The sequence below is a fragment of the Panthera onca genome, chromosome D3 (assembly GCF_046562875.1).
Source record: "Panthera onca isolate mPanOnc1 chromosome D3, mPanOnc1 haplotype 2, whole genome shotgun sequence".
Taxonomy (NCBI): Eukaryota; Metazoa; Chordata; class Mammalia; order Carnivora; family Felidae; genus Panthera; species Panthera onca.
In genome coordinates, this window is record NC_138350.1 from 8858569 (window position 1) to 8878562 (window position 19994).

At 42.7% G+C, this 19994-nt stretch overlaps 1 protein-coding gene across 5 annotated transcripts in view; it reads right to left on the reverse strand.

The window, feature by feature from the left end:
* The window catches only part of HECTD4 (HECT domain E3 ubiquitin protein ligase 4), a 190999-nt gene extending 173779 nt beyond the window's left edge, over positions 1-17220 (reverse strand). For all 5 annotated transcript variants that reach the window (XM_078435786.2, XM_078435784.2, XM_078435785.2 and 2 more), the window contains exon 1: positions 16852-17220. In XM_078435786.2, the coding sequence (XP_078291912.1) occupies positions 16852-17028 (177 nt within the window). In that variant the 5' untranslated portion in view covers positions 17029-17220. The remainder of the gene's footprint in view (positions 1-16851) is intronic.
* Positions 17221-19994: the final 2774 nt, after the last annotated feature.

Sequence of the window (19994 nt, forward strand, 5' to 3'; positions counted from 1 at the left end):
AGAATGGAGAAATGTCCCCCAAATAACATCAAGGTTAAGTAAAAAGGACAAGGCACGAAATGTATACACAATGAACCTAAATGCCTAGAAGATGTCTGTAAGGGTACATGCATACAAAAATGTCTGGAGGAAAATATGAACTATACTTATCTGTAGGTGGTAGTAATACAAGTGATTTTATTTTCTTCTTCGTGTTCTTATGTCTCGCAAATTTTCTAAAATTCTTTGTTAAAAGATTTCATTTTTAAGTAATCTCTACATCCAATGTGGGGCTCGAACTCACAACCCTGAGATCAAGTGGCATGCTCTACCAAATGAGTCAGGCAGATGTCCTGAAATTTTCTAAAATTCCAACATTTTAATTAAAAATTTTTAAAGTAGTTTATAATTTTTTTAAAGTTGATTTATTTATTTTGAGAGAAAGAGAGAGAGAACCAGCAGGGAAGGGGCAGAGAGAAAGGGGGACAGAGGATCTGAATGGGCTCTGTGCTGCTAGGGTAGAGCCTGATGCAGGGCTCAAACTCAAGAACTGTGAGATCATGACCTGTGTCAAAGTCAATGCTCAACCGACTGACCATCCAGGCACCCCTATAGATTGCTTTATAATGTTTTAAATAAATTATGCCTAACAGCCTTATTATGCTCATCAGTAACTAGATTTTACTAAATTACATAAAATAACTTTGTAACAGTTCCAGTCTTCAAGCACTGTCATTCAATAAAAGCTGGTAAATGGACATAGTTCGCTGGAATCCCTGGAGAAAAAAATCTCTACATGGAAATGTTCAAAATAAATATAATAATGCTCAAGTTCAGGGCACCCGGCTGGCTTGGTGGGTAGAGTATGCAACTCTTGAACTCGGGTTGTGAGTTCAAGCCCCATGTTGGGTTGCAGAGGTTACTTAAAAATAAGATCTTAAAAACAAATAGTGCTCAAGTTCACTACCTAACCATAAAACAACTAAGTTAAACAAATATTCATCCAAATTCATAAGATTTTTAGAATGATGATCAAAACAAGGTATTTGCAATTAACTCTATCTATTGTAGCTGTTTTCAAAAATCCCTCAGGAATTCATTATTCTGTATGCAAAATTTGTTAGGCTGTATACAAATTCAAAGGTTTTAACTCCATGTTGCTTATCCCTATTCCAGCATTAACAACATTCTTCGTATCTCAAGTGCAAAGCATAAAAAACAAATGAACAAAAAATAAATTGCAAAGCATAACTGCAATTAAAATTCCTAAAGTCTTACCTACACTATTTTAGTTCATCAAAAACAATTACCTATTCTTATTCTCCATTAACCTGTATCCTCAACACATGGTATTATTAAATCTCACCCTTTCAAATTTGTTCTAAATACCCTTTCTAGCATTCAGTTCAATCCACATCTAATGTTTGAACTATATTAGTAGGTACACCATGATGTATACTATGAAGTAGCTGCCCTCCAAGAGATTATAATGTAGTAAGGGAGATCAAGCAAACAAATACATGACTTTATAAGGCAGTGCTACAGAAATACAGAGAGAGGGTGACAGCTTCTAACTGTAGGCACCATGAAAGTTTCGTGGAGGAGTGGCATTTGATCTGCATCTTGAAGAATAGAGTAGGGTTCTAAAAGTTGGAGTTGGGGTTTCCCAGAGCGACGGGACCTCATAAGCCAAGACTGTGTAGGGGAGAATATAGAAAGTGAGCTTGTGAAATATATGGTTCCTGGGGAGACAGAGAGTAATGAGATAAAAGGTTGGAAAGGTAGAATGGAACCAAATCATAGCTACCTTGAACTATTACTTTAGTTGCAGGAAATCGGAAGCCATAGACGGTCTGGGCAAAAAGTCAATGTAACTGTGCTTTAGGAAGATTACTCTGGCAGCCTGTAGACCTGGCTGTGTAGCTCTTATTTAAAATAATAGCCATTAACTACCGTCTCAGAGATAACACGTTATCAAACTCAAGTGCTACCTAAATAGCAGAGGTAGAGTAGAAAATCACTCAGAACTAGATTCCTAACCCTAGCACTACCTAATTGCATGACCTTGGACAAATGACTGGGCTTCTCAAAGCCTTTTTTTCCTAAAATAATATCTCCTCTACTGCTTCACAGAACCACTGAAAGGATGAAATGAAAAGTGTATAATTGAAAATCCCCAGAAGGCTTGCTGGTCATAAGGTCTCTGTCACAACCATTCAACTCTGCACGGTGGCATGAAGACAGACCATATGTAAACTAATGAACTGGTTTTGTCTCAATAAAACTTTATTTATAAAAACAGACTACTGGAGTACCTGGGTGGTTCCGTCGGTTGAGTGTCTGACTCTTGATTTTGGCTCAGGTCACCATCTCACGATTGGTAGGACTGAGCCCTGCATTGGGCTCTGCACTGACAGTGAAGAGCCTGCTTAGAATTTTCTCTCTCCTTCTCTCTCTGCCCCTCCCCTGATCACGCTCTCTCTCAAAATAAATAAATTTTTTTTAAAAATGAAACAAAAAAAGAGACCGCTGGATGTGACCCTAAGGTATGGTCATAGTTTGCTGACCTCTGTATAAAGAAGTACTGTCCGATAGAAATAGGTTAGACATAAGCGGAATTTAATATTTTCCAGTAGTTATATTTAAAAACATAAAAAGAGGGGCACCTGGGTGGCTCAGTCGGTTAAGCATCCAACTCTTGATCTCAGCTCAGGTCACAATCTCAGGATCCGATTTGTGAGTGGGAGCGCAGAGCCTGCTTGGGATTCTCTCTCTCTCTCTCTCTCTCTCTCTCTCTCTCTCTCTCTCTGCCCCCTCCCTCTCCCTACCCCTCCGCACCCCAAATAGATAAATACTTTTCAAAAATAGTTCTTTAGTAGCAGTGTAAGATCCTGATATAAAGCATATTAATGAGTTTTATTTAATGAATTTTTATTCACATAACTTCAGCCAACAAACGTTCTCCCCAGACAAGGGGGGAAACCCAAAATATGGTGGGAAAAAAAAACCTGTTCTATTTCAAAAGAATGTCTTGTCATTTTTTTAGCAGATATGTTATTTTCTTTAAAAACAGCTTCCTTAATGACACGTGTTGGGCAAATGGACAAAAATCAGATTATCCAAGAGAACTACCACTAGTTAATAGCTTGCAGACAGTAAGTAATAGAAAATTTTGTAGGATAACATTTTCTACCAAAAAAATACTAAAGAGAGAGAGAGAATTTTAAGCAGACTCCAGGCCCAGCGGAGAGCCCGACATGGGGCTCAAACTCACGAACAGTGAGATCCTAACCTGAGCTGAAATCAACAGTCCGATGTTTAACTGAATGAGCCACCCAGGCGCCCCAATTTACCATAATTTCTAAGTGATGGTGAGCATAAACAATATTTCAAGATATGTTCAACATCTATAATATGATATGAAAATAGCTATGATTTGTGTTAGTTGTACAAAGTTACAGGTTCTATCAGTACCACTGGGGTTCGTTGACTACATTCATATTTGAAGAGAATGCTGAATTTCACCTTAGGTATGAGTAAATAAAGATACAGTTTTCCCCATCCTACTTAACAGACCCCTGCACTCTTATAGATGGTGCCCGGATTCTATTTTCAGGTTCAGAACCTCTGAGGGAAAGGAAAACTTTTTTTTTTATTATAAGCTCATCCAAAAATGCTTCCTCCAAAGTCCCCCATATGTATTTTTACTTTTCATCATTTGCTCCTTTCTCCATGAAATAAACCAGTGGTTATTGTTGAGCTACACCGCAACTAGATAATCACAAAGGAATCAGAATCAAGAATACTTCATTTCTTCTATTATCTACCACTGTTCCGATGAAAATATGTTGACACAGCTTTTCCTTTAACATTCTTAATTATTTCATTTCAACAGTAAGAAAAGCAACCATGTGAACAGAGATAGGAGGTCCAGATTTTCTATCCTGTCTTGTAAATGGTTACATCTATTATATTAGTGCTCTTTTGAAATCAGTAATGCAAACTACAAAGCACAAAGCCAATATACTAAACACAGGAAAGATCCATTACAAACACACGCTAAACGTTAATATTTTGTTGGTGTAAAACCACTACTTGAACGATGCATCTGTAGTTATCAGCATTACTAAACCTACAATTTGCATAAAATGGTTTGCAAATTACGCATCTCCTTGTTGTTAATCTAAAATTGCTCCAAACTGTGCTATGGCCTAGTAATTCAGCCAACCGCAGGTTTCAGTAGAAACACGAGGGATTCAAGCGTGTCCACCCCAAGTGTCCCATCATGGAACATTAATTAGTCTACAATTATTCTTAATAGCACTTTATAAACTCAAAGCTCCACAGAAACATTCAACATTATCGGGAGAGGAATCATACAGCACTATAAAAATCCCCTTAAATTATAAACTGTCTGTAGTAATGGATCGCAGAAACACACTAATAATTACTACAAATGTATCATTTACCAAACTTTACCAAACAAATAACAATAAACACTAAAAAAATTTTGGCCTCCTATAAGCTGGAATTATCCAAGGTGCGGCTCCATCTCACAAAACATGAAACCATGAACTGAGCTGAAATGAAGAGTCAGACACTTAGCCAACTGAGCCAGTCTAGTGCCCCTGGAATTATCTTTAAAATAACAGATGTGGCTGGGGCTCCTGGGTGGCTCAGTTGATTAAGCCTCCGACTTCGGCTCTGGTCATGATCTCGCAGTTCGTGGGTGCAAGTCCCGCACTGGGCTCTGTGCTGACAGCTTAGAGCCTAGGGCCTGCTTCCAATTCTGTGTCTCCCCCTCTCTGTCCCTTCCCCACTCGTGCTCTGTCTGTCTGTCTCTCTCTCTCAAAAATAAATAAACATTAGGGACAACTGGGTGGCTCAGTCGGTCAAGCGTCCGACTTTGGCTCAGGTCATGATCTCGTGGTTCACAGGTTCAAGCCCCACATTGGGCTCTGTGGTAACAGTTCAGAACCTGGAGCCTGCTTCATGGGATGTCTCCCTTTCTCTCTGCCTCTCCCCCGCTCATATTCTGTCTCTCTCTCTCTCTCTCTCTCTCTGTCTCTCAGAAATAAATAAAACATTTTAAAAATTTAAAAATAAATAAATAAAATAAAAATAAACATTAAAAAAAATTTTTTTTTAATAACAGATGTGGGGAGCCTGGCTGGCTCAGCTGGAAGAACATGTGACTCTTGATCACTCTTGATCAGGGTCGTGAGTTCAAGCCCCACAACAGGTGTAGAGATTAAATAAATAAATAAATAAATAAACTTAAAAAAAAATAGCAGATGTAAGGAGAAAGCAGTAAGGTACAACTATAGTACATCAATAAATTACTATGTAGCCACTAAAAATTATGTTTATAAATTACTATGCAGCCATTAAAAATTATGTCTTTAGGCAGCACCTGGCTAGCTCAGTTGGTAAAACATTCAACTCTTGATCTCAGGATCATGTGTTCAAGCCCCACGTTGGGTGTAGAGATTACTTTAAAAAATAACAATAATAAATAAATAAATAAATAAATAAATAAAGTTTTTATTTTTAAGTCTATTTATTTATTTTGAGAGAGGGAGAGAATGAGAATCCCAGTCAGGTTCTGCGATGCAAGGCTTGAACTCATAAACCATGAGACCATGACCTGAGCCGAAGTTGGACACTTAACCAACTGAGCCACCCAGGTGCCCCTAAAAAAAATTATGTTTAAAAAAAAATTTTTTTTAATGTTTTATTTATTCTTTTTTTTTTTTTTTTAATTTTTTTTTTTTCAACGTTTTTATTTATTTTTGGGACAGAGAGAGACAGAGCATGAACGGGGGAGGGGCAGAGAGAGAGGGAGACACAGAATCGGAAACAGGCTCCAGGCTCCGAGCCATCAGCCCAGAGCCCGACGCGGGGCTCGAACTCACGGACCGTGAGATCGTGACCTGGCTGAAGTCGGACGCTTAACCGACTGTGCCACCCAGGCGCCCCTGTTTTATTTATTCTTGAGGGAGAGAGAGACAGAGCATGAGCAGGGACGGTGCACAGAGAGAGGGAGACACAGAATCCAAAGCAGGCTCCAGGCTCTGAGCTGTCAGCACAGAGCCCGACGCAGGGCTCGAACCCATGAACCGTGAGATCATGACCTGAGCCAAAGTGGGAGGCTCAACGAACTGAGCCACCCAAGCGCCCCCCAAAAATTATGTTTTTATTTTGAAATTATAAAAATGTACATGAATCAAGTTTTAATATACTATATGATGGGTGGGTGAGGCTGTCCATGTATCATTTCTTTCTCTAAATTCTCAGCCACAGTTTGGGAGTGCAAGAACTCTGTAACATTAACAAATTCAATAAAAAGTAAATACACAGAAAAAATGTATGTTTTTAAGTCTAATTTGACAAAATTGCTCCCAATAAGTGATTAAAGGATACAAAACTGTGTATAGTATATAATCTCACTTTTGTTTTTATATAAAAATGTGAACTGAAGGAAATAGTAAAAAATTAATTAATATGACTATTTTTGGATGGTACAATCAAAGGATACTTCTTTTCTCTTTTACACATATGGGTGTTTCTCTGTTTACAACACTCATTTTTTACTTCTTTACAAGCAAAAAAGTTTTGCATAACATAAAAATACAATCAATTAATGAAATTAAATTAAAAGTTAATATCAAGTATTTTTCATAGTTTATTTATTTTTAAAAATTTTAACGTTTATTTATTTTTGAGAAAGAGAGAGAGAGACAATCCAAGCAGTGGAGGGGCAGACAGAGGGAGACACGGAATCCGAAGCAGGCTCCAGGCTCTGAGCTGTCAGCACAGAGCCCAATATGGGGCTCAAACCCATGAGCCATGAGATCATGACCTGAGCCGAAGTTAGACACAACCGACTGAGCCACCCAGGAGCCCCTTTTCATACAGTTTAAAAAAAAGAAAAGGAGAGAGAAGTATCTGCACATAAAAGAAAATTTTAAGACAATCTGAGTTGAAACAGTCTACCTAACACCTACCATGCACTAAGAACACACTTCAGGGGCCAGGGTGTCTCTTCCCAGAGTGGGCAGCTCCCTGGCAATGCTGGCCTCTGGCAGCATCCCCAGATCATCAAAATAAGAAGTTGCTCTGCCCTGCCTAAATATGGACATGGTCTGATTAACTGGATTACTGACCAAAATGAGTGGATGTCAGAAGACAAGGAAGATCAAGCCATAAGAGAGGTCCTCTGAAGCGAAGGGATAACAGCGAGGCAGCACTAACAGAATACTCTGGCTTCTTTCAGCTGACCATGGTTCAGCATGCATTCCCAGGTACCCAATTACATCTACTGGCTTCCTCTTACAGAGCAAAAGCCATTGGCTTAAGCAAATAATAAAATCAAGCAAATCCATGAGTTCTAAAATAATCTCTATGAGGGTGTAAGGAAAAGGGGTCCTAACAAACACTGTCACTCAGGAGTATAAACCAAAACAGTCACTTTGGAAAGCAATTTGGCAATATCTATTAAAACTTAAAAAAGGGGCGCCTGGGTGGCTCAGTCGGTTAAGCATCCGACTTCGGCTCAGGTCACCATCTCGCCGTCCGTGAGTTCGAGCCCCGCGTCAGGCTCTGGGCTGATGGCTCTGAGCCTGGAGCCTGCTTCCGATTCTGTGTCTCCCTCTCTCTCAGACCCTCCCCCGTTCATGCTGTGTCTCCCTGTCTCAAAAATGAATAAACGTTAAAAAAAAAAAAAATTAAAAAGATAAATAAATAAAACTTAAAATGGTCACCCATGACCCAGCAATTCTAGTTCTCAGGAGCCACTCGAGAGAAATATTACAACATGTGCACAACAGACACGCAAGATAGGTACCGAAGGACCAATTTTCATAGTGAAAAACTGACAACAACCAAAATACCCATTGTGGTAACCTGAATAATGCTCCCTACCGAGATATTTAAGTCCTAATCCCCAGAACCCGTAAACGTGATGTTGGACGGCAAAAGGGATTCTGCAAATGTGATTAAATTAAGGATCTTGAGATGCAGAGATTACCCTGGATTATCTGGGGGGGAAGGGGACTCCAAAGGTCCTTACAAAAGGGATGCTGGAGGAGCCCATCAAACAAGACCTGTGATGACAGGCCAGAGACCAGACTGACACACTCTGAAGACGGAGGAAGGAGCCACTGGAAGTTGTGGCCGAGGCCAGGGAACAGATTCTCCCCTAGAACCCGCGGAAGGAACCAGACGTACCAGCAGCGGACTTGAACCCGGTGCGACTCATTCTGGACTTCGGTTTCCAGAAACGTAAGAGTAAATGTAAGAATAAATTTGTGTTGTTTTAAGCCACTAAGTTTGCGATGATTTGTTAGTATAGCAACAGGAAGCGAATACACCCATCAATCGGGGAATGGCTAAATAAACCAGTATTTCGGGAGTCCCAAGCCGCACTTAAAAAAAAGAAAAACGCGGTAAAAAAAAAAAAAAAAAAAAATGTGGTAGATCTATAAAGAGAGATATAGCAAGGTTAAAACATACCATTTAGTTTAAAAAGTTACAAAACGAGGGGCACATGGGTGGCTTAGTCAGGTAAGTGACTGACTTCACCTCAGGTCACCATCTCACGGTTCGTGGGTTCGATCCCCACGTGAGGCTCTGTGCTGACAGCTCAGAGCCTGGGGCCTGCTTTGGATTCTGCGTCTTCCCCTCTCTCTGCCCCTCCCATGCTCTGTCTCTCTCTGTCTCTTAATTATAAATAAACATTTAAAAAATGGTAATAATAAATAAATGTTACAAAAATTTTTTAAAAAGTTGAATGCTTAACTGACTGAGCCACCAGGCACCCCTGTTTTTCTACTTTTTATGAGGATGTATTCATGTATTCATTTAAAAAATTTTGGGGAGGGGGCGTCTGAGTAGCTCAGTCGGTTAAGGGTCCGACTTCAGCTCAGGTCATGATCTCACGGTTTGTGAGTTCGAGCCTCACATCGGGCTCTGTGCTGACAGCTCGGAGCCTGGAGCCTGCTTCGGATTCTGTGTCTCCCTCTCTCTCTGCCCCTCCCCTGCTCATGCTCTGTCTCTGTCTCTCAAAATAAACAAACATTAAAATTTTTTTTTAATAAACAAATAATAATAATAAATTTTTAATGTTTGTTTATTTTGAGAGAGGGCAGAGAGAGAGAGGAGAGAGAGAATCCCAAGCAGGGTCCACACTCAGTGCAGAGCCCAACTCAGGGCTCAATCTCACGACCATGAGATCATGACCTGAGCTGAAATCAAGAGTCAGATGCTTGGAGTACCTGGGTGGTTCAGTCGGTTAAGCTTCTGACTTCAGCTCAGGTCATGATCTTGCAGTTCATGGGTTTGAGCCCCGTGCCGGGTTCTGTGCTGACAGCTCAGAGCCTGGAGCCTGCTTCAGATTCTGTGTCTCCCTCTCTCTCTCCCCCTCCCCCACTGATGCTCTGTCTCTCTCTCTCAAAAATAAATAAACATTAAAAAAAAAAAAAAAAAGATAGGGCACCTGGGCGCCTCAGTCCGTTAAGCATCTGACTTCGGCTAAGGTCATGATCTCATGGTTTGTGAGTTCGAGCCCCGGGTGGGGCTCTGGGCTGACAACTTGGAGCCTGGAACCTGCTTCAGACTCTGTGTCTCCCTCTCACTCTCTCTGCCCCTCCCCCACTTGTGCTCTGTCTCTCTCTCTCTTTCTCCAAAATAAATAAAATGTAAAAAAAAAATTTTGGGGGGGGGGGTGCCTGGGTGGCTCAGTCGGTTAAGCGTCCGACTTCCGCTCAGGTCATGATCTCACAGTTCGTGGGTTCGAGCCCTGCGTCGGGCTCTGTGCTGAGAGCTCAGAGCCTGGAGCCTGTTTCAGATTCTGTGTCTCCCTCTCTCTCTGCCCCTCCCACACTTGCACTCTGTCTCTCTCTGTCCCAAAAATAAATAAACATTAAAAAAAAAAAAAAAAGAAACTACCACTTTCTGAGAAAAAAAAATTTTTTTTAAAAAAAACAAAAAAAGAGTCAGAAGCTTAACTGACTGAGCCACCCAGGCACCTCCGTTTTAAATTTTTTTAATTGAAAAAAATTCTTAATTTAAATTTAAATTAAAAAGATTGTTTGATGGATACATAAATTGTGTTAAAAAATTCAAGATCAAAGTAGTAGTTATATAATATCCGCAGCCTTCTCTCCTTTTGAAGTAACTATGCATTTGTCCCATAGTTGATCACCTGCTGTTATTTACATTTGTCTAGAACTATTGACTAAACATCTTAGGAAGCAGACCTCACTCCTTGTGTTCATCCCACAAGTACCGTTGTAAAACAAGATGGAAAAAGGGGAGGGAGGAGAAAGCATGGGGCCCTTTCAGGACTTGACATGCCTTTCATAATTATCACCACAGGTAACTTATTACTTGGGAAAGAACAGGTGCATGACAATCCACCCAGTAGCCCTGGCCAACAGGTGGCATTTTGTGACAGTCAATACGGAGGCCAAGAAGACAGATAATAATCAAAACTGATTTATTTAGCAAGAGCTTAGACATACAATTGGAGGAAAACTGAAATGTTATCTCATCTGCCTAGCCATACTGCAAACAATTGGGAAGGAAGAAAATTCCAGAGGGATCATACACACACAAAAACCCTACCATCTCCACTATCCACTACAAGAAAATAAAATCCTGTTGAAGGCACAGTTTTGCTTTCACATACAATGCTCAGCTGACTGAATATGCAATAACTTTCCAACAATGTAGCACCTTATAAAGGCAGTTCATACACTGTAAGTATATAAATAAGCACATCCCTCCTTATCTGGTCCTTACGTTAGCCCTGTTATTGCTCTCCTCTTACAGATGATGAGACAGTTAAACATGATTCTAAAGCCTGGACCCTGGGCTAGAGTCAGACCAGCTTTGCTACTCACTGTATGACCTTTGTCAAGCTACTTCATTTCTGTGCCCCTGTCTCCTCATTTGTAAAGTAAGGGTAACAATAGTAACAACCTTAGAAGGTTTTTGTGAGTGCTGAATGAGATCATGGGTGTCAAGTGCTTGGCACAGAGCCTGGCACACAACAGGCTGACACTGTGGTCAGGGTGGTAAGTAGAGGTGGGGACAATGATGACAGAGAAGTTGCAGTGGAAGAAGAAACCAGGGATTACTAAAGGCGTGGCATTTGCCCAAAGTCACACAGCCGGTAAGGGGCAGAGCTGGAACTTCAGTCCCAGTCTGACTCTTCAAACCTGACTTTGACCTCTAGGTAATTCTGCCTCCCACAGTCCTCAGGTACCTCATTCTAACTTTATAGCCAGCCAGCCAAACCGAGAGCTGCTTGAGCCATTTGGCCAAGCTCACCAGCTCTTCTTCCAGTGCTCCTTCCTTTCTTTTTTCTTTCTTTCTTTCTTTCTTTCTTTCTTTCTTTCTTTCTTTCTCTTTCTTTCTTCCTTTTTTTTTTTTTTTTTTTTTTTAAGCTTATTTATTTGGGGGCAGGGAGGGGCATAGAGAGAAGCAGATAGAGGATCCGAAGCAGGCTCTGTGCAGGGCTTCAACTCACAAGCCGTGAGATCATGACCTGAGCTGAAGTCGGACACTTAACCGACGGGGCGCCCCTCTTCTTTCAGTGCTCATTAATTACATGGTAATTAATTCTACTGGTGAGCAAAGGTAGTTTTATTCACTTATTCACTAACTCTTCCCAGTTGAGAATTTGGAATTCTATAAAAGTACAAAAGCCCCTTCCAAAGGATTCTGACCAAAAGATAAAAAGGGTGGTGGTATCTTCCTAGGAGAAGACATCAACATTTATAAATCTAAATTATCATCTCAAAGGTTTCATGTGAGTGTATCCTAAGTATTCAGAGCCTTAACTTATTCCAGGGCATCTGGGTGGCTCAGTCACTTGAGTGTCTTGACTTTGGCTCAGGTCATGATCTCATGGTTTGTGGGTTCGAGCCCCATGTCAGGATCTGTACTGACAGCTGAGACTAGAACCTGCTTCTGATTCTGTGTCTCCCTCTCTCTCTGCTCCTCCCCTGCTCACTCTCTCTCTCTCTCTCAAAAATAAACAAACATTAAAAAAAAAAAAAAAAAGCCTTAACTTATTCCAGATGATCAACTCCTCCCTTACTTAGTAAAACAACAAACAAAAAATCCTCCTGAGCCTTGGTTCATTTCCTAGATAGTATCAGTAAAGCATACTGGGCTTGTGTGGAGTTTGTTTGTTTGTTTGTTTGTTTTAGTGAGATCAAACAGGCATACAGTAAACTGCATACAATTAAAATGTACACTTTGATGAGTTTTGACATATGTATATATACAACCATAAATCCATCACCATAATCAAAACAGGGAGCATATCCATCACCCAAAAGTTTCCTCGTGCTCTTTTATAACCCCTTTTCCCATCCCTTCCAACCCACCTTCATCCCCAGGCAACCACTGACCTGCTTCCTGTCACGATAAATGAGTCTGCATTTTCTGGAATTTCATATAAGTGGAATCTTACAATATGAATTCCTGTTCATCTAGCTTCTTCCACTCAGTATAAATCGCATTTGTTTATCCATTCACCTTTTGGTGGATGTTTAGATTGTTTTTTCCAGTTTTGGGCAAGCACAAATAAAGTTGCCATGAACATTCATGTTCAAGTCTTCTGAATTGGTGTGAGTATGCACGTATGGGGTGGGTCCTTATAAACAGAGTGAAAAATCCATAACACTAACCAAAATGCCTGAGTTCAAAATTAATCTCAACTGTAGAGTATAAAATATCTTGGCCAATTTGGGAAAGTCAATTAGCTTCCCTGTCAACATCCATATATGCAATGCCTGCCCCCACTGGAGTTTATAAGGAAAATGAGATAGGAAGCGGAAATCTTTTGGAACTTCCACAAATAAGCTATTGCTTTTTTTCTTGTAAATGCCTTTAAAAAAACAAAAAGACTAACGTTCTATGAAACGTAATGCAAAATGCAATATTCGAGTTGTCATTTTTAAGTTCTTAAGAATTTCTTCAATTTATGTTTATTTCACACTTAAAAACATTATTTCCTACATGCTTTCACTTTCTGCCAACAACATAAAATTAAAATAAACACAGGTAGCTATTTTAAACACCCCGAAGAAACCTCACTCTGCATTTCTGATACACGGCAGTGGATTCAAAGTCCTCATCTACGAGCCCTACTGGATCTGCATCCCAAGCTCTCCGTCTCCTATCACTCTCCTCTTCCCCTTGGCTTCCTGGGCTCAGAGCACCAAACGAAGGATGCCGAGGATGCTTCCCTCTGAGGGACTTGGCTCCTGCTGTCCTCTGTCTAGGATGTACTTTCCCCAGGAGCCATATGGTACACTCTCTCCTCCTTCAGGTCGCTGCTCAAATGCCATCTTGTGCTTTCCTGTCCTGCCCATCCTACATGAAACAGAGCCCTTCCCCCCATTCTTCCCTATTCCTCCCCATTCCTCCTACCCACCTATACTTGTCTCCACGGCACTTATCATTTGACATATTACATATACATAATATGTGTTTGATTACTGGTTATTGTCTATATCCTCCCACTAAAATAAAAGTTTTTTAAAGACAAAGATTTTATTTTATCCTCTGCTGTGTCCTCAACACCCAGGACAGTGGGCCCCACCCACTGCTGAAGTCTTCAAATACTTGAAGAAGAAATTTGTTGATTACACCCTATGTATTGATTTCAAAAATAAATGCTGGGGGGCCTGGCTGGCTCAGTTGGAAGAGCATTGATCTCAGGGTCATGAGTTCAAACCTGCCCTTGGGTGTAGAGATTACCAAAAAAAAAAAATAATAAACTTAAAAAAAAAAAAAATTCTAAACTTCTGTTTAGAATTAACTAGGAAGAAATTTTAATTCAAATGTTGTGCTCTTGCTTAAATTAAAATGCTAAGTCAATGTTGATCTACTTCGTAGCATGGGTTCTTTTTTGAAATTGACATTTAACTTTGAGCAGCACTTACACAGTGAAAAGAACAGTGGAATTCAAAGGCAGGAAAGCCAAGATCTACACGTCTGCCCTGCCATAACTAGCTTCACTACCAAGTCATAGCCTCTCCTGATCTCAGATAACTTCTCTCTAAAATGAGGGAAGCACTTATCTCCAAGGCCCCTTCTTGTTGCAAGGTTCTGAGACTCTACTGTAGTTACTACACACGTATGCATTAAGTTTGCCAATCATAAATTTGTTGGCTTAAATGTTTGTTTTTTTAATTATTTCTGAGAAGAAAGGTGGTGGGGCGTGGGGAGAACCAGAGAATCCCAAGCAGGCTCAGTGATGTCCACACAGAGCCCAACAAGGGGCTTGATCTCACAAACTGTGAGATCACGACCTGTACCAAAATCCAAAGTCAGACGTTCAGCTGACTGAGCCACCCGGGCTCCCCATAAATTTGTCAGCTTAATCCAAATTTGTCATGATCCGAAACTGTCACCTGAAGGACTCTATGTCACTAGAAAACCCTGTGGAAATATGGCCACTGGTTAGCCAGGTGTCCACTGGAAGGAGAGGCTTGGAAGACTTCGCAGGGGTGGCAGCATTTCAAAAGTCAGTTTTTAAAAAGGTGATGAACTTCTAAGCTTCCTCAATTATGAAAAAGAACACATTACCAGAAAGGGAATAAAGATACCTGTTTACTACTCTATCTTTAGCCAGTTAAGAAATTTTAAATAATTACAAATATGAGTATCCTACTGCATGGAAAAACAGCAGAAGATTACGATAAGAAGCAGATGTGTTGGAGACCGACAGACCTGGGTTAATGTCCTGGCTCTGCGTGGGGGATGTTGAGCAAGTCACACACACACTCTGCGTTTACTTGCCTCATCTGTACGGTGGGTGTAACATTTATAGTTGTTACAACGGGTAACAGTATTTAACTACCAGGATCCTTTGGGGAACTTAATAAGATGATGTTTGACACACAGGATACGCTTAGGATTGTCATTAAATAACTAAATGCGAATACGCCCACACAAACACAAATCTAATAGCCACAAAAACATTCTTAGCTATCCATTTCTACTGATACTATATAGCCCGTATAACGTGGAAAGAAATGAAAAAAGTTCTTCACCACTGACAGCCATAAATATTTATCACCCATACACATACTGGTTTCTGAGAGGTCAGAACCTACATTTTCTTTAAGAGTGTTTTAAAATTCACCAAGCCAGAGAGGTTCTTTCTTGAAGATCATTCTTCTGTGGAAACAGCTGACAAATACCAATACATTTATGCAGTAAACATCTTAGGAAAGCCAACTTAATAGCTCAGGTATTTTTAACTACTCCTACCTTCTTAATACTGAAAATAAATAAATTACATTACGTATAAAATTGTGGGATCTGTGAACTTAGTCTCTAAGGAACAAAGAGCATCCACTTCCCACATTTCAGATACAACAAAGTCAATTAAATAAAAGGATTCCACCATCATAGCATAATGCCCTTTGAGTTTTCAAGCCCATAAGACACTCAGACGCTTCCTTTTTCTAGAATAGGCCCAAATGAGACATAATAAAACTACGATTCCATGTGAGGAATTCCCTACCAACTTGTTATCTTCCCTTTTCGGTGGCCAGGAAGTCAATTAAGAGTTCACAATGGGAATGCTGCAGGCTCCAGCTCAAATCCAGACACAAAACACAGGGGAACGCACTCGCGTCTCAAGCACGCCCAAGCGTCTTGGCCAACGCGATCTGATCGCTACCCGTTTCCAGAAACACACAGTAATGGGTTTTAATCCATTTCTATAAACGTTCCTTGTGCTGCAAGCCAAAGTGCATGCAAAACCGCAAAACACAAAAGATTCCTCACATTCCGTTTTTAGCCAGAAGACAAGGCCATCCTCCCCGCGCCCTACGCGCCCTACCCCAGAAAGTGCTCCTTGCGACACTAAGAATTTCATGAACCCCCCGGTGCTACCTACACATCAAAATATCATCCCGCAAAGTGGAGGGGGTGCAGCGTCAGCATCGGCTGGCCTCGATGAAACGATACAGCCGGTATTCTCACCTCTGGGCGAACACGAAACCAAGTGAAGTCGGTGGAAAGTTCTCATCAACCGAGCATATTTGGTTTCCTTCTGCCCCCAAACCCGACATCACAATTGCGGAGATTTGCTTTTGCACCTGCCACGGCCCGTAAGCCTCGGCTTCTCGGCGACCCTCGAGCTCACAAAAAAAAAAAAAAAAAAAAAAAAAAAAAAAAAAAAAAGGCCTTGAGGCCTAAAGCGCCCGTGACCCTTTGCGGAGAGCGCACCGTAGGGCCCCTGAAGCATCACCCTCGCTGTCCACACCGCCCGCTTCCCTGACAAAGGCCCCGTGTCAATCCGAGGCACGGCACAGACAAGTTGCTGGATTGCCCATCACGGACCGACAGCTGCCACCAACCTCCCCCGGGAGAAAAAAAAATCCACACAGAACTGGGAATGAAAAAGGGCGAGGTGTACAGCGTTAAAATTAAAATGTCCCCAGAGCTAAGCAACCTGGGTGTGCCCTGGGTGTGAGTCCGGGGGGTCCGTGGGGGAGGGGACAGAGCGAGCCGGGGAGGCGCCGGTGGCTCCTCCAGAGCGTGAAGGCCGTGCCGGGTGACAGTCTAATAAAATGCCGGGTGTCGGAACGTTCCGAATGAAGCCACAAACGCAGTCCCCGGCGGGCTTGAGGCCCCGAGGCGGCAGCGAGGCGGGCGGGCTGCGGACCTGCGGCCGCGGCCCCCCCACCTGTCAGCCCCGCGCCCACACACCTGCCGGGGGCAGCCTTCGGGGGACCTCGGGGTCGGGGTGAGGCAGAGGTGTGACGACGGCCCCGATCGCGGGGACGCGGGGCGGGTGGGCTAATCTGCTGGCCGAGGCCGGGGAGCAGCCTCGCTCACCTCCAGGTCGGTGTCGGCGGCCTCCGGGGCCCCGAGGATCTCGCTGGGCAGCTCGGCCAGGTCGGTGACCCGGATCAGCCCGTCGTGCAGGAAGATGGTCTCCTCCTTCACCGAGAGCCACTGCGCCGAGTCCGCGGCCGCCGCCGCCGCAGCCGCCGCGGCCGCCGATGAGCCCATGGCCCCGGGTGAGGGCTTGGCGGTGAGGAGCAGCCGCCCGGCCCGGGAGAGATGCGAGCAGGAGCCGCCGAGATCACCAGTCCATAGCAGCAGCCGCCGCGCCCGCCTGCAGCGCCCCGCTCGCCGCCTCGCCTGTGCAGCTCCGCCCTAGGCGGTCCGATCCGCCATCCCCCCCCACCCCCGGCCCCGGAGACCCCAGCCCCGCCGCCACCGCCGCCGCCCTGAGGAGCAGGACCCGCCTCTGCCGCTCGGCAGCCAACTGTCAGTGAGACGCCATGTTGGGGGCGGGGCTCCCGGCATGCCCTGCGGAGCGGACAATACAGGCTCCGCCCACCCGCCTGGCCCCGCCCACTCCGGGCCGCCGGGGGCTCTCAGGTCTGCAGGACCGGTGCTTCGCCTCTGGCTCGGTCCTGCCCTCCGACTGACCTTCCCCGCCTCCTCTACCCCTAGCCGTTTGGGGGCGCCCTGGGTCTGCTGTCCGCCTGGAGAAGCCGCCGCCTCCCCTCCTCTCCCTACTCAGGTGTGCACCCCTTGCAGTGGCCAGAGCCCCCAGCCTGGGCAGAACATAGCGGTTCACTCCCTGCTGCTTTCACATTTACTTTTATTTTTTTTTTAATTTTTTTTTAACGTTTATTTATTTTTGAGACAGAGAGAGACAGAGCATGAATGGGGGAGGGGCAGAGAGAGAGGGAGACACAGAATCAGAAGCAGGCTCCAGGCTCTGAGCCATCAGCCCAGAGCCCGATGCGGGGCTCGAACTCACGGACCGCGAGATCCTGACCTGAGCTGAAGTCCGACGCCCAACCGACTGAGCCACCCAGGCGCCCCTGCTTTCACATTTAAATGAGATACGTGCACAAATCCGGCACGGTGCACGCTTGTTCACAAGCACTTGGGAGAGCCTCACAGTAGGTACTTCATAGTTACTAAAATGTCTAGGAAACAATAAGCACTCAAAACCTGATGAAAATAGAGGTGCCTAAGTGGCTCAGTCGGTTAAGCCGCCAACTTTGGCTCTGATCATGATCTCCCGGTTGGCGGGTTCGATCCCAGCCTCGAACTCTGTGCTGACTGCTTGGAGCCTGTTTCAGATTCTGTGTCTCCTTCTATCTCTCTGCCCCTCCCCGGCCTGCGCTCTCTCTCTCTCCCTCTCTTTCTCTCTCTCAAAATAAATAAACATTAAAAAAAAAAAAAAAAAAACTAACGTAAATAAAGCACTGGTCACAATGCTTGGTGCCCCAAGTCTGGCACTGCATAAGTGTTCCCTAGTGGGAGTTGAAACTATTGTTATATTCCATCAGTATTTAACACTGATTGACATGCACCTTAAAAATAAGCACGCAGGCCCATTTTAGGAAAGAACTATGTGTGTAGAGAAAAATGTATGGAAGAACACATACCAAATTGTTAACATGAGTTGCCATGCAGAGAGTAATGATTGAGGTGAATATCATCTTTGTATTTTTTTATAATTAAAAAAAAAGCACTCATTGGTATCACAGAACTTGAAAGTGTATGTCCACAAAAAAAAAAAAAAAAAAAAAAAAAAAAAAAAACATGCACACAGATGTTTCTAGCAGCTTTATTCATAATTTCCCAAACTTGGAAGTAACCAGGATGCTCTTCAGTAGCATCCAGGCAATGGGATATCATTCAGAGCTAAAAAGAAATGACCATCAAGCCGCGAAAAGACATGGAGGAGACTTCAAGGCATATTACTAAGTGAAAGAAGCCAATCCGAAAAGGTGGCATAGTATGTGATTCCAACCATAGGACATTCTGGAAAAGGCAGAACTGTGGAGACAGTAAAAAGATCAGTGGTTGCCGAGGTTTTGGATACCGAAATGATGGATACATGTCATTATTCATTTGTCCAAATGCATAGAATGTACACCACCAAGAGCAAGCCATAATGGAAACTATGGACTTTGGGAATGATAATGTGTCAGTGTGGGTTCCTCACCTGCAACAAATGTACCATCTGGTGGGGGCTATTGAAGATAAAGGAAGCTATGCATGTGTGGAGGCAGGGAGTATGTGGGAAATCTCTGTCCCTTCCTCTCAATTTTGCTGTGAACCTAAAACTGCTCTGAAAAGTAGTTTTCATAAAGAATAAATAAGCAAATGAGTCACAAGGACATTAAGGTGCATTCCCTTTGATCCAGCAACTCAGCTATGAGGAAGTTGTTCCAAGGAAATAATCAGACCCATTGTCAAGGATGCACACACAGGGATGGACAGGTCCATATTGCTTATGAGAGAAAAAATTATAACCAGTCTAAACATCCAACAATATGGAAATGGTTAACCATAATAATGGTATATCCGTAAGATGAAATATTATGAAGCCATTCAGAATAATGTCTGTGAAAAATATTAATGCAAGTGAATGTTTACAATGTATTGCTAAATGGAAAAAATCAGGCTAAAATAGTAAGGAAAATTTGGAATTTAACTATGTCTATGTACCATTGCATTTTTTTAAATTTTTTTTTTTAATTTATTTTTGAGAGAGAGGGACAGAGTGCGAGTGGGGGAGGGGCAGAGAAAAAGGGAGACAGAATCTAAGGCAGGCTCCAGGCTCTGAGCTGTCAGCACAGAGCTTGATGCAGGGCTCAAACTCAAGAACCAGGAGATCATGACCTGAGCCAAAGTCGGCCACTTAACTGAGCCACCTAGGTGCCCCTACAATTGCATTTTAAAAATGACACAGCATGTATGACTGTAGATACAGAATAAAAGACTGGGGATATCATGCCTGATAACATATGGGTAAATTTCAGCAATGCACTGACTGGGGGACCTATGGTTTGTGCTTTGGAATGTTTTCCCAGTTTTCTTCCTAGAGCGTGTATTACATTTGAGAAAAGCAAAAAAAAAAAAATTTTAAACAAACTATTGAACACCTAGGAATCAGAATACTTCTATTCATGTATCCACCATAACACCCTTCAGATGATTCATGA